The 14,200-nt window shown below is 39.3% G+C and overlaps 1 protein-coding gene across 3 annotated transcripts in view; it reads right to left on the reverse strand.

The window, feature by feature from the left end:
- Window positions 1–14,200, reverse strand: part of sbf2 (SET binding factor 2) — a 77,568-nt gene that overhangs the window by 48,346 nt on the left and 15,022 nt on the right. For all 3 annotated transcript variants that reach the window (XM_068595971.1, XM_068595970.1, XM_068595969.1), the window contains exon 3: window positions 106–243. In XM_068595971.1, coding sequence (XP_068452072.1) covers window positions 106–243 — 138 coding nt within the window. The remainder of the gene's footprint in view (window positions 1–105; window positions 244–14,200) is intronic.

Here is a 14,200-nt window from a genome sequence, read left to right on the forward strand (position 1 = left end):
GACTATGACTGCGAGTGGCTGTGGCTTTCTGATAGACTTAAAACATTTGCTAAATTCTGGGATACTTTACAGCTTCCTGAGATCCGGAAAACATCTGTGTCTTACCTGGAGATTGACCTCAGCCTCGTAGAAAGTGAGGCAGGAGCAATAGTGTCGGTCTGAATCGATATCCGTCAGCACAACGGTGAAGAAGGTGGGAGCTTTTCTATCCCTGGACATCCTCCAACCTCCAGGCTGGCAAAACTAAAAAGATATTGAACAAAATGCCAATAATGAGAATACCATAAAGAGTAATTCACAAAACACACATCATATATACAGGACACTGTTACTGTGACTCAAGCGCTAATCATTTGAAAGACAATTCAATTGAGATTGTAAAAAATTGGAAATTGTTAAAAGCTCAGTGGTTATGTCTCTTCAGATTTTCTGTCAAGGCCAGCTCGGCCTTCTCTGCTGGCCTAAACAGAACCACAAAGTTAAATTTCATAATAATAATAATAAAAAAAATAGTTAATATAATAATATAAGTGAAAGTTATATCTATTTTATAATGTAATTGTTTTCCAAACATACAGTACATGAATTATAATTGTTTTTCCCTATCAGCTGATGTTCTCATTGAGCAGCTCCTGTCTCCTGTCTGTGCTCCTGCTGCCTTGCTTTCTGTTTCTGTAGTCAGCTCGCTGGCCAGCTTGACACGCGCTCCTTAACGCTCTTTGACCAATCACATCTCATCTCTGTCTTTGTCTGTAGCCCAATCCCAATCTTCCCCCTAAACCCTCAAGCCCTGAAGCCTCAGGGACTCACTGACGTCGGCTGCTAACTGGTTGAGTGTGAGAGTCTGTGAGGGCTTCAACTGGTGTAAACATGAATGAGACAGCACTTTGAAGAAGAAAAACTGAACTGAACTGAAAACATAAAAATAACTTATTGCTTTTGTATAAAGTTAATCAATTGCTGGTATTTCACATACATCTTTAAAAAAGGTAAGAAACAGACTGAACATGGACAAAAGAAGGAGTGTTTGTCCCTCACAGGGACCCTTACTACTGAACAGTACCTGTTCAGAAAGAAAGAAAACAGATTTATAAACTATATATGTATGTATGTTAACTTGCTGTTGCTCCAGAGGGCTGTTATATTGTTCTGATAACAATACTTTAAAATAAAACCTGCAATACACTAGTTTTTCCTTCATTATTGAATTTGGCGCATAATGCGATTAATCGCAGAAAAATCATGCAATTAATCAGGTTTTTTTTTCAACTTTGCCCAGCTATATATATATATATATATATATATATATATATATATATATATATATATATATATATATATATATATATATATGTATATGTTTTTCATGGTTTTATTTATTAGACTAGTCTAATCCTAATGATGCCTGGTCTTAAACATTGATGTTTTGGATGAGTGAGTAAAGCAGACAATAACTATGAAGTATTATGATTTTCTTCATGTAAGTAATGTTCTACTAAAAACCTCTGAGAATATTCTATCATTGATTTTTCCAAAAATAGTTTATTGAGAATCTAAGAAGCAAACCAATCAACAATTTGAGCGGGAGCAACGAGGAATAAAGCCTCCTTCACACATCGTCCCCTTAAATTACTGGGATAATCTTGCGGCCATCGCTAGAGATTATGACATTTTACACAAACACTACATCCAGGAATGTTTCTGCCATACCATGGCGATGCTGGAATCGATGGGGCAAGGGACGGTCCAGTAGATGGAGGTAATGCAACACTTATTGATGCCAACCATCATAAAACTCAATGGGCAAGAAGATGAGGGAAGGCTAGATGAGTGTGTACGCATTGGAAGAAGATGTCTCTTAATATTTTCAGGAACATGGCGGGTGAGGAGCCATTTTTGTCCAGTGCCAATGTTTTCATACTGTATTATATAGACAACAAGTTTGCGAGACAAGTCAAAACAAGCGTGAAAGCTTTGGCATTAATGCAGATTAAAATACTTCATAACAGAAGTCTTGTGATTGGTTTGCTTGCTCCGCTTGAAGGTGTTTTTCATCAGCTGGACGTGACTCTTTTTGGGCTTGTTCTTGCATTGTGATTGCTTCAGTTTACAACAGTCCTAGCGTCGTTTTCCCCAAAATGTTACAAAGTCTCAAGGATTGGAAATTGGCAGTACAGATTTCCCTGAATATTGATCCACGCACACACACACACACACACACACACACACACACACACACACACACACACACACACACACACACACACACACACACACACACACACACACACACACACACACACACACACGACCCCATGGAGGAAATGTTCCTGAACATTTCAGAGATAGACATGTGTAAAAGGGACTTAAGAGAGGAGGATATGAAAAGGTGGGAGGAGGGTGTATTTGGCTTGTTCAACCTGGAGGATCGGACCAGGATGCCATCACCATCCAGCAGATACAATAGCTTGCAGGAAGTCTGTTAAACTTGCTTTGTGATGAAGTGTGTGTGTGTGTGTGTGTTTGTGTGTGTGCGCACACACACACACACACACACACACACACACACACACACACACACACACACACACACACACACAGGAATCAAGGACGAGTGCAGATAACTGTGATCCTGTGCTAAACTATTCCAACTATGCCATTGATTGTTGCCACAAAAGAGATAAACACATTCAGGACGGCATAGCTCCAGAGATCACAGGTATAGCATCCTGTGTGTGTGTGTGTGTGTGTGTGTGTGTGTGTGTGTGTGTGTGTGTGTATCTTGTGTGTGTGCGTGTGTATCTTGTATTTCTGTTTGTGTGTATGCGTAAGAGAGTGACTGATTTTAATATATAAGGAGCAAGAGGAGACACAATTAACTAACTTCCCATATCTTAAATCAGTGTTTCCTTTAAGACATTATCTCGCCTGTAGGTCTGCAGAAAAAACACTTGTGGACTGGCGCAGACTCAAAGACACTTCAGGGAGTTCAGTATTTAGTAAACTTATTTTTATTCCGGGAGCATTGCATCCAGACAGACTACGGACATCATTTTAAATACAACCAATGTCTGTCTAACTCAAAGATGAATGAATGTCTTGCCCAAACATCGTAGCTGGATGCAATAAGGACTTTGCAAAATGGGCAGTTCAATGAAATGAATGAGGGAAACAAACAATGTTATCCTCTTATGACACCGCACCCCTTCTACAAAAGCAGGGAAATTTAAATTTAACAAACTAAATTTAACTGAGCACAGCCGTGTGAAAACAAAAAATATCCTCATGCCTTTTGTTTAAACCATCCAACTTGTGACTGATTATACTCGGAAATTCAGTCAACCACAGAACACATTGTGGATATAAACTCATCGATAGTCCTACAAGGCAGAATGGATAAATATGGGATGTCTATTGGTCAAACATTTGGTCTGCAAAACAGTGATGACTGCAGAAATATTTCTCATGATTCCGTGAGTGTATTTATGTCCTGCCGTGCTACATTCTGCAACCAAAAACAGTGAATGACACTGGACAGAAGGACACATACAGTAAGAAACATTGCCTTTATACAGACGCACACACAAGCACATGGCAGACAGAAAGGACATCTCCTATTCCAGAATTAGATCGTAGTCATGTGACAAAGGAACTCCGGGACACACTCGCTGTATTTATGTCACATCCGAGTAAACTGCTGCCGTCCAGCTAAACCCTTTGCATCGCATCATGTGCTGGTGCAGCCTGGTATGATCCCCTCCCGCCCCACTGCAGCAGTATTCACCTACTCAGCCAGTGACACTGGATCTTCAGTCTGACCTACTCAGCATCATCACAGCTGAGCAGAGTGCTTGACGAGCAGCCCCAATAAAAAGAAAACATTCTGCACACGGAGACCTTGCCAGATCAGGGCATGGTCATGCCGGCACAGGCCAGATATAACAACTATTAAAGATGACTTGGGACAAAGGCCGACAGTAAGGCATCTCCCTTAAAAGTCAGTGTTGTATTTCTTTGGTATGATAATGCTGAAACTTTACTGGAAATGGGAAACTTATTTGTGTTTTTATTATGACCCCAACAAGTGAGTGTCTACTACTTAGGAAATACAAACAGAATTTAAAAGCTCATCAAACCTTAAAAGAGTTTATGTAACCACAAATGAGCTTAATCCTGCAATCCTTTGGGTAATAATTTGGGTTAAAAAAGGAAATAAAACCAAGCACTAAAGTTACACACAAACACACAAAGCTACAGCAATAAAATGTTTGTAGACTTAGATGCCACCTGCGCTCTGAGCATTAGTAAGAAATACCAAAGCTTAAGAGAAAAGGGAAAACACTTTTCACATCCCCCTCAACACAATGTCCAACACTTTGTCAAGAAGACCTTTGGGTCATGAAATGAAGACCATAAAAAAAACATTAAACAAACAAATTCAATCCTAAAAAAAAATTGAAAGGTAAATAAATATGGCAGCCAGACAATCGAATCTTAGAGCAGGTAGAGTTTGCTGCAGGATTGAGTCCTGAAACCTTGAAATTAATCAGCTTTTTTGGCATGTTATCACACAAAATATGTGTCATAAAAGAAAATCTAAATCCACCTATAATCATCCAAACTTCTATGAAATACTTTAGAACTACAGACTGAACCAAATCGTAAAGTTACTTTCAAGACATAGTGTCAAGGAAACATGTCAACAGTGCTATTCAATCATCCTCTTCCTTCATCCTTCTTCTTTCCCCATTCATGTGGAAGAGGCGCATGCCAGGGAGACAACACAATGACTGAAAGTGAAGCGCGCTTTGTCAAGGAAAATAAAAGGGACTGGCCGGAGGTGAGAAGGTCAATGCCGTGCTGCCTGCCCAGACCTCCTGCTCCATCAGGTTGTCAGGATGAGCAGAGAACAAAAACAAGCAGACACGGCTGCTCCAGTCGAGGGGTTTAACATGAGACTGCATATAAGAAGTGGACGTAGTCATCAAGAGGTCACCTATTGGTTTGTGGACTATCGCCATGAAGCCTCAAGTCCGGCGATTTTGGCGTCGCCATCTTCGATCACTGCCGTCTCTATGTTACTTGTTTTTTGTAACCAATGTAAGGAGGTTACCATATTGGGAATGCGGAGGAGTGATGAAGTGATGCTGGATACGGCTTTGGTAGCGACAGCAACCTGTCAATCACAGTGTGCTTTATTGTCTATTTTACTCTAAAAAGAACCATCATTTACTAAATGAACAATATAGTCCGAGCTCAATGTCAGCAAGATCAATACAAGAAACTAAACTTTTGACAAAATGAACATGATAGCACTGTTATCCAAATAATATTTAGTGGTTGCATTTAGTTAATGTACTGCACCAGAGTAGCCCCAACAAAGAGCAATCCAATGAGGTGGCATTTCCCCTCCACTTCTATTACTCAACTCTGCATCCCCGCTGTCACAAACACTTCTGGTTTCTATTCACTGATCTGCTGTGCAATATCTGGCACATATGGTTCATTTTAGAGATAGATATTTTTAGATGACAATGAAGGACCACAGTAATTCAAAAACAATGTCTCGTAAGCAGGACCGGAAGAGTCATCAAGCAAACGTTGCTGTACTATACTGCACACCACCTCTCAAGCTTCATCCATGCCATATGTGTAGGAAATGTAACACCTGAAAATTATAACCTACGACAAGATGTATTTTTAGGACAAAAGGTCAAAGTGTTTTCGTTTTTTTTTCCAGTCACGCACAGTCCAGCAACAAGCTCAGAAGGACAACTCTGCCGAACCCCCAACATCCCATGGGAGGATCTGTTCACTTCAGGGCAAATACTTGGGTTTATTTCAAGACACAGCATGAATTAAAAACAGACGGCCAATTCATCACAAGCAATTTGAAAACAGAAATGGATAAAGAGGCTAATAGAAAGGACCCTTTAGAGATTTAGACATTCCTTTAGTAAATTCAATCCCCTGTCGGATTAAATATCTCAACCTTATTCCTTAAACCAAACCTGAAGCATCTGTGTGATGTTCTCAATTGCCATGAAGGACCCAAACATTAATGTGTCATAGTTTTGTCAAAAGTAGGCTAACAAACACCATACCTTTCAGGCATAAACAAATTCAATTATAGTTAGGGAGGAAGAATACTCTCGTAGATTCCAAGTAAAAGTCCACAGATTTTTCCCGCACTGAATCTGTGAAAACTGGAGGAGCGGAAAGATCATAGGTGTATAACTCACGGCATTCTACCAAAAACAACCAATGACTGTTTGAGAAGAACAGTCATGTACGAGCATGCCTTCTTATATAACTGTGTCAATCATAGTCTGAAAGTTTGTTAGCACTTTTTTATTATTATTGATGTCAAAGTTAGGTATTAAACTGAAATCTGGCACTTCAGTTGGTCTTGCAGTCAGCTAATATGAATTTAGCTAAAGTATTGGTAGAAGTGACGATGATGACACGTTATGTTGAACATGAATAACCAGACTTTGTAAGACCCGCTCTTGGTTCAAGTAGGTACTAGTGAAAACTGGCAGCGAGTGGCGAGCAAGCTGTAAAAGAATTACAGATTGTGTGATAATCTGTCTCCCAAATCACAACAGACCATCACTGCGCTTTTGTATTCGGGCATTTGTGACAGCCATGGTGAAAAACACCAACATCCTACTTTGAGTTGTACCGTGCCTTAACCTCAAACATTAAAAGGACGTGTAACTGGAGGATGGAGACTTTTAGCGGGATCAGCAGTTTCACTGAATATTTACAACAATGTATAACAGTATGCTTGACATACATTTTTAGAAAAAGACATTTTTTCAGAAAATCCACTGGAGTACTGTAGAAGTAACTGAGTTACACAATTTCATAAGCAGCGGATAGAGACGGGGATGGAGACCAAACAGTTGGAGAAGTACGTGAGTCAGAGAAGTTATTTCACATTGTGTGCTCCAACAAGAGAAAAGTGGACATCTTAATTCAAACCTAGAAGGGACTGACTCTTATATGTTAATTCTTCCCACTGACAGTTTCAAAACAATATGCCTCATGCTTATAGAGCATGGACATTATTAAAAGCAGAAATGTGAAGCGTTACTTTGAGACAAAGCACAACTCTTTTGAGCAAAAGTACTCACTCAAATCCTAAATGAAGGCATAGAAAAATAAAACCTAAGAGCACAATATCGTCAGAACCTACAAACTGTGATCTGCCCAACAACTATGTTAACTAAGCTAAAACACATGGTTTAATAAGCACAGAGAAAGTCCCTGCACAAAATGTTCTCTCTTTAAAAGATGACAATATAATATATTTGTCTTTTTCATTGACATCACACAATAAATTTAAACTGCAGAGCAAAAAAAATTCTGTTACTTCCATTTCTCAAAAGTTTTCTGTCGTGTATTATATTTTTGTAATCTAGCTCATATATTTATTATTAGAGTACATATTATTTATAATATATTATGTATAAATATTCAATTGAACTTTTCTTTAATTTGACAGTCCGTTAATACAACTATTGGCTACTTCAATAGATATGGCACTAAATAATTTATTATTGTGATGAATTCTCTCTAACTGGACCTCGCTGGATGTTAATTAAATACCCCGTGGCTACAACGAGCAGATAAAGTGGTAGCGAATCAAATGGTATTACTATTTAAAATCATACAATGAATTATCTGACCATAAGTTGTCTTTGTCTCTCCTAATAACTAACTTTTTGACAAGGCAATGCGCTCTGTGTGATTTTAGTTCGCCTCTTCACCTCGCAGAGTACCATGATGCCTCCTCAGGAACTGCTGTAGGGTCACATCTGGTTTCAACCCCAGACTGCCTGCATCTGTGCATTTGGCCTTTAAACACTTCACCTGTCTGTGACTCGGCTGCGGCTCTGTACGTGGGTAGTCTGCAGCTCACTATCGTGAGTGTACCACAGGGGGCACAAAAGTTGGGATTTTCAAATATTTTTAAGTTGATACATGCTTCATACATATATAGTTCTGAGCAGAACCACATTGCTTACGGTTTTTTTTCTTTAGGCTATACCAGCTGACAGAAGATAAACATGCTTGTTTTTCCATTTTATCTGTACAAATAAAACATGAAACTCAAAACCTATTTCTGAGCACATGTCGTGATGAATGAAAGAGCAAGGTAAACAGTTTTATCTTGAGGTTGTAGATCTGCACAATGGCTGTCCTGCGTCAGACCTCTGAGCCCCCGGCCTTGTAATGGCTGATAACGACCCGCCTGTGGAACAGGTGCTTCCTCCACCTCCTTGTGAGGGCCCTTGATCAGCAACAGTATTCACAACAGACCTCGCTCTCACTACTGTCATGAGCTTAAACCACAACAACTTTTGTTCCTCTTCTGAATAGTGCAGTGTGAAGAGAAACTGGATGTGAGTCGGAGGGTGTATGAACACAGTGGAACAAACACCCTTTCTCTTAAAGCTTCACACACACACACATCTCTCACAAAATACTTTGTGTCAGGACATTCAGTTATTTAGTACTTTGTTCAGAATTTGCAACTTCCATCATTTATTTTACATTTTTACAGTTGACATCTGAAAACTATCAAAGTGAGTAATTTGTTCCTAAACTATCCAAAAGCTGGACTGAAGTGGACAAGACTCGCTGGCCATCTGAGTGGGCCAGCTGCCACATGCAACTACATTTCTGGTTAAATGGTAACACTGATATCAAAAGGGACCAAAAGATGACCCAGTTAATTAAAAAAGGAGAAGTGTTTACCCGTACTGTAAATGGTTTCTACGTCAGAGCTGGGTATGTAAATCTATGGTTTAGCACAAACACACACAGTTACAGATTGTGAGAACATAGCCAGGCGTATGGTTTTATGGTAAACACTGTGTGAGCTGTCGCTGTGACCCCAAGAGGCCATGCTTTCCCACATACCTAAGAGACGAACAGAGTTTGACAAGCGAATAACACTGCCATTCGTACAGCCCCACACCCATCCTATAATGGCAGCAAATGTTAATGAATAACAGCAATATGATGCGTTATTGCATCTTGTCATGATGATGGCGACAGCTAAGACTGCGTCAACGAATCAGAATACTTCTCACTTAGAATGGCAGACATCCAGCCTGTGTCAATAAGAGTATTTCATGTCAGATGACACCCGGCAGGCGCAGCATACAGCTGTTTGGACATATGTTTTGTCTACAATGGCAATACAAAAGGGATACATTACAACTTGTTGACAAGTCCTGTTGCTGAGGCTCAACACTAAGGAGACAATCTGAATGAAGACATGTACATATGCATGCATCAGCCAGCACTGGAGGTTTTGACAGTGTTCAATAGCTAATATATATAGAGACAATGAGTCTGTGTATTCCTACCCATATAAATAAGTACGTAGATAGATATGTACCTTATTTATTTTTTCAGATAGATTGTAGGTGTAAGAATCGTAACGTCACCGTCACTAGCTCAGGTGTCAGCAGCAGACAGCAGCAACATTCACCAGTTGCTGTAGAGCTCTTTAGATGGGAGGGAGGAAATAGCCACAATAGTCAGGGCATTTCCAAAATCTTAGCTCGGACCTGTTAACCTGACTTCTGGCACGGCCACAGAGTTAGTCACCTGTCATCATCTCTTTTATGAGTTTGTTTGTTGGATTCTTAGACTTGGGTATATCAGGAAATAAAACTCTTTCTGACAGAATAAGATGGGACGGGACACTTCATTCCCAAAACAACTCCTACACAAACAAACCATTAAAGACAGGAGTTTCTATACTGTACTTCATCTAAAGGTTTGAGTGTGTTCGCTCTCCAGCATGCTGTGGCTTTATTTCATCCTGTGTATTCCCACTTCCTGGTGAGCTCACAGTACTTTTCAGCTTGGAAAGTCCTGCTTGCTTGACAGCTCCAGCTTTGTTTCCTGATGTGTTTAGCTTCACTGGCACACGAAGCATTGATTACTCATGTGTGGATCTTCCTGACAAACACATGATCCCATTCCTCCCCCCTGGCTGGGACGGCATCCTGCTATCTGGAATGCACTGTTTAGTTTTTCTCTCATAGTTTTACAAACATCATAAGAACGACGTGCAGCGCGACATGTCACGTTATGGTCACTTGAGTCAAGTCATACAATTAGGTTGCATTCCTTTATCTGTCTGTGGTTTGGCACGGAGCCGCAAACTGACTAACCAAGGCTGCTGATTATGAACAATACAGTTAAGTGTTGTCATGATTTGCTTACTCAACTCTGCTCAGACAACGAAGCTAGATGAATTAATCACTGCAGCAATAAAGGTGAGTCTTTTCTCATGTGCTACTGAAATGGATCTTAATGCAAAGGATCCACATGGATATGAGACAATATAAAAACTGTTCTATTTCCATTTCCAGCAATCATATTAACTACACACATGGCACGAGCAGTTTACACATTTTCTGAATAACTTCAGCATCCTTCCCGGAAGTGCCGGGCCACGTTCCTCATTACAGCAGGGATTTGTGGGAAAATTAAGTTCAAGAGGTCAAAGTTCTAGACCGTTCGAGAGAAATGACTCAAATGTTTACAGTCTGGTCAAGTCAGGTCAAATTCCTTCATCGAAGGAAGTTGGGCTCCGCGAAGTAATTTTTTAAAATCTAATGTCAACAATTTCTTGTCAGATGAAAACAAGTAGTAGAGCGTAAGCTGGCATTACATATACCATATCTGTGTTTGTTGTAATGTAATGTGCCTTTGCAGTTAAGGTTCCTTAAATGTTATGTATTTAGATAATCTAATGTGACAAACAATGTCAACTACATACAGAATACCGAGTATATTAACCCTACTAAATAACGCATGTGATATATTTCTAATTGTGTTTGAATGAAGGGTTAATGGGCTCTTGCATTGTTCTTTAGCTGTGTGAATTGGAAGAAGCATTAAACAAACAAGTGAACAAACTACCATCGGAAAACATACATCCTTCAAACACACATAATGTTTAATCATCTGCGTACTAACTTCTACAATGCCCATTAAAGATTGACAGAATTAATTTGTTTGGAGAACTTAAAAAGGCCAGTTCTTAAAACTCAGGTTCAGCCCACAACTAACTGACTGGCACAGCAGTAATTACATTCATATAAAAGAAAAATAAGAAACAGGAAACACAACAAAATCCATGAAAAGTTGCCTTTTGGAGTTTTACACTATGAATAGATTTTAATTTTACAGTAGTAAGATTTATCCAGAGAACAACCATATTTTTCTCCTTAAAATGCGCCAATGCTGTCACCCTCGCTTTGGAAGATTGTTTTAATGACTAAATTTGGGTTTACCACTGACCGCCATCTTGGCAGTTATTGGGGTCAGACGATATAAATTTGGGGAAGAAGCTGTGGAGCGATGAGAGCAGAAGCCACTACATCTTAGTGTGATAGACTGACAAGCAAACGTTCTCAAAAGCATAAAATGACAATTTAATAAGCTTTTAGGACCATAATTGATTTTGGAAAAGACCTTTTATTACAAAAGACATTTTGAATGGCTTTGATCAAAAGGGATAACTGAAGAACGCTGTGGCCATTAGCAAGGCTGCACTTCCGTACTGGATTTAGTTTTGGGCCATTGTGGTGGCCACTTGTATAGCTGTCTTTCTCTCAGTAACAATTATGGACGCCAGTATAATATATATATATATATATATATATATATATATATATATATATATATATATATATATATATATATATATATATATATATATATATATATATATGAGTAAGCAGTGGGACAGAAAAGCAAATGACCGGCATGGTATGTGGTCAGAGAAACAACTCTGTCTCCCGAGCTGACAGAGTGGAACAAAAACCCACATTGCATACAGCGCGCTGGACTGGACCAGTACAGGATTACTATTGTTCAGTGCTGCCGCAACACGCCCACAGAGAGCAGAATATTAGGCCGCGATTCCCACACTTATCACTATCAAACGCCTGATCGTAAATATTACAAGCCTTTAAAAAAGTTGGGGTGACGTCGCCTTCAAAATTTGAAAACAAACTAAGAAATACGTCAACGTGCAACAAATGAAAGGTTAAGAAGAGGTCAATCTGAAACTGCAGAACCTCATTAATGTATCCATTGTTCATAAAGTAAATAGCCAAATGGAATATCAACAATTGCATGTAAAATCAAACAAATATAGCTGTGAAAAATGCTTACCTTTACCTTTGTCCAATTCTCATTTTCCCTGAACAGAGCCTCAATGCATCCTAATGAAACCGAATGGAACCTTCAATCAATATCAGTTAGCGGCTTTGCCGTCGCTAATCGCTCTTCTGTCTATTTAAACACAGATGGGTTGTTTATAATGTAATAATATCAAACATCAGCAACTAGAAAAGCATAAATGCCAATTTCTTGATCGCATATTTACTGAATATCAGTGGCTTACCATAGTCAGTAAAACTGTATTTCACATTGTGATAGTTCACTTTAAAATGTGTAATTAATCTGCGGTTCATGTGTGATGACAACAATCACCAATCCAAAGTTGCCAGAGCCCAGGAGGAATTTTTCAAATTGCTAGTTTGGTTTGACGAAAAAAGTGACATTTTGCTCAGCGATTTGTGGCATTAAAGCAGTTCCCCATATTTAACGTCCTGAATTGATACTGGACCTCTTGCTGTACACCGTCATGCTGCTCCTCTAATTACATTTTCCCAAATGTGAAGACTGATTTTTAGCTCCATAATGAGGGGAGACATTTTGTTTACATGCTGGGAAACATGACAGAGCGTAGACTGCAGGCTTCATGTAATGAACTGACCCTCATGCTCACCACTGAACTTTGCAGTGCTTTGGAATGTGTATGATCTCTGGCGCATCGGCGTCAAGACATCTCTCTTCACCCAGCACACGCACATGCACACACGCACGCACACGCACGCACACACACGCACACACACACACACACACACGCACGCCGTGGATACATACTGTCTCATGCAGAGCTCATTTGGGTGAAGTTAGCAGTAACATGTATAACTCAGTTTACTGGCACTGTGACCTAAAACAGCAGGCTCAGACCAAATTTGGTGTTTACTCCAAACGCTCACCAATACTTGATTTATTAGATAGATTTAAGAAGATTAATATTAATCTGGTTGTCTCTTTAATTTGGACTATATATCTACAAATAATATAGCACATTAAACATGAAAGAAAACGTTACCTGAAAGAAACAAGAGCACATGAGGAAGAGTCTACAACTCCATAATAACTACATTTCATTATAATACAAGTTGTCTGCAAACAGCGGATGTTATGAACGTTCACAAACTTCAAGCATTAAACAAATGACACTTGTGATTAAACAAGCAAACATCAAAGTAATTACAGGCATTCTTCGGGCATTTGTGTGCCACTTTTTGTATTTTGCTATAAACTAGTTGGCGTTAAATCTAAATAACAAAATATAGACCGCTAAAGATTTTTCTGGAAGCAGACAGAAACATCTGTTCTGTTACCTTAAGAACGTCCTGTGTCACTTGCCAGTAATTGCCACTTGTAAAACTTCATCGTTGCTGTATTTTTATTACTAAATTAAAGACATGTATTAGCCCTGATGTATGAAATGTGCAAATTTAGTTGCCTTGCCTTAGTCATGACCAATACATTTTGAGGTAAGTATTATTTTTTCTGCAATTTGCCAATTAAAAGCCTCCTATGTGACTTCCACTTCAAGTCAAGACCGTTTACAGTGTATCATGAGTGCTGCGTCTTCATACGCGACGGCGAGGTGATGGAAATGTACTACGCGCACAACTTACTGAACTCCATCTCCAGACCCGGCTCATCCATAACAGATGAGGCTTTGAGCTGGTTCTTATCATCATCACTTGCCTGAAAAGATTAGAAACACATTTTTCCAAGCTCAAGTTGTAAACGCTTTTTTCTTGGTGCATTCCTCATCTGTGGTTATTTAGTTCGCTGGGGGCCTGTTGTGACCGCAAAATGCTTTTCGTGCTCAGCTTCATCCACTGTTTTCTACAGATGTGTTTCTTCGTGTTTGTAAATGAGTCATTTTCTTTTTCATGGAGTAGAGGGAATCTGCAAATAATAATGGTTTACATACCAGCCCAAACAGAGCCAAAATGCAAATTGCTTAGTGGGTCTGTTAAACACTATGGTGTATCTTCATTAAAGC

Source organism: Clinocottus analis, unplaced genomic scaffold (genome assembly GCF_023055335.1).
Source record: "Clinocottus analis isolate CAN_PGR_092001 unplaced genomic scaffold, fCliAna1.0.p SCAF_33, whole genome shotgun sequence".
In the NCBI taxonomy this organism is placed as follows: Eukaryota; Metazoa; Chordata; class Actinopteri; order Perciformes; family Cottidae; genus Clinocottus; species Clinocottus analis.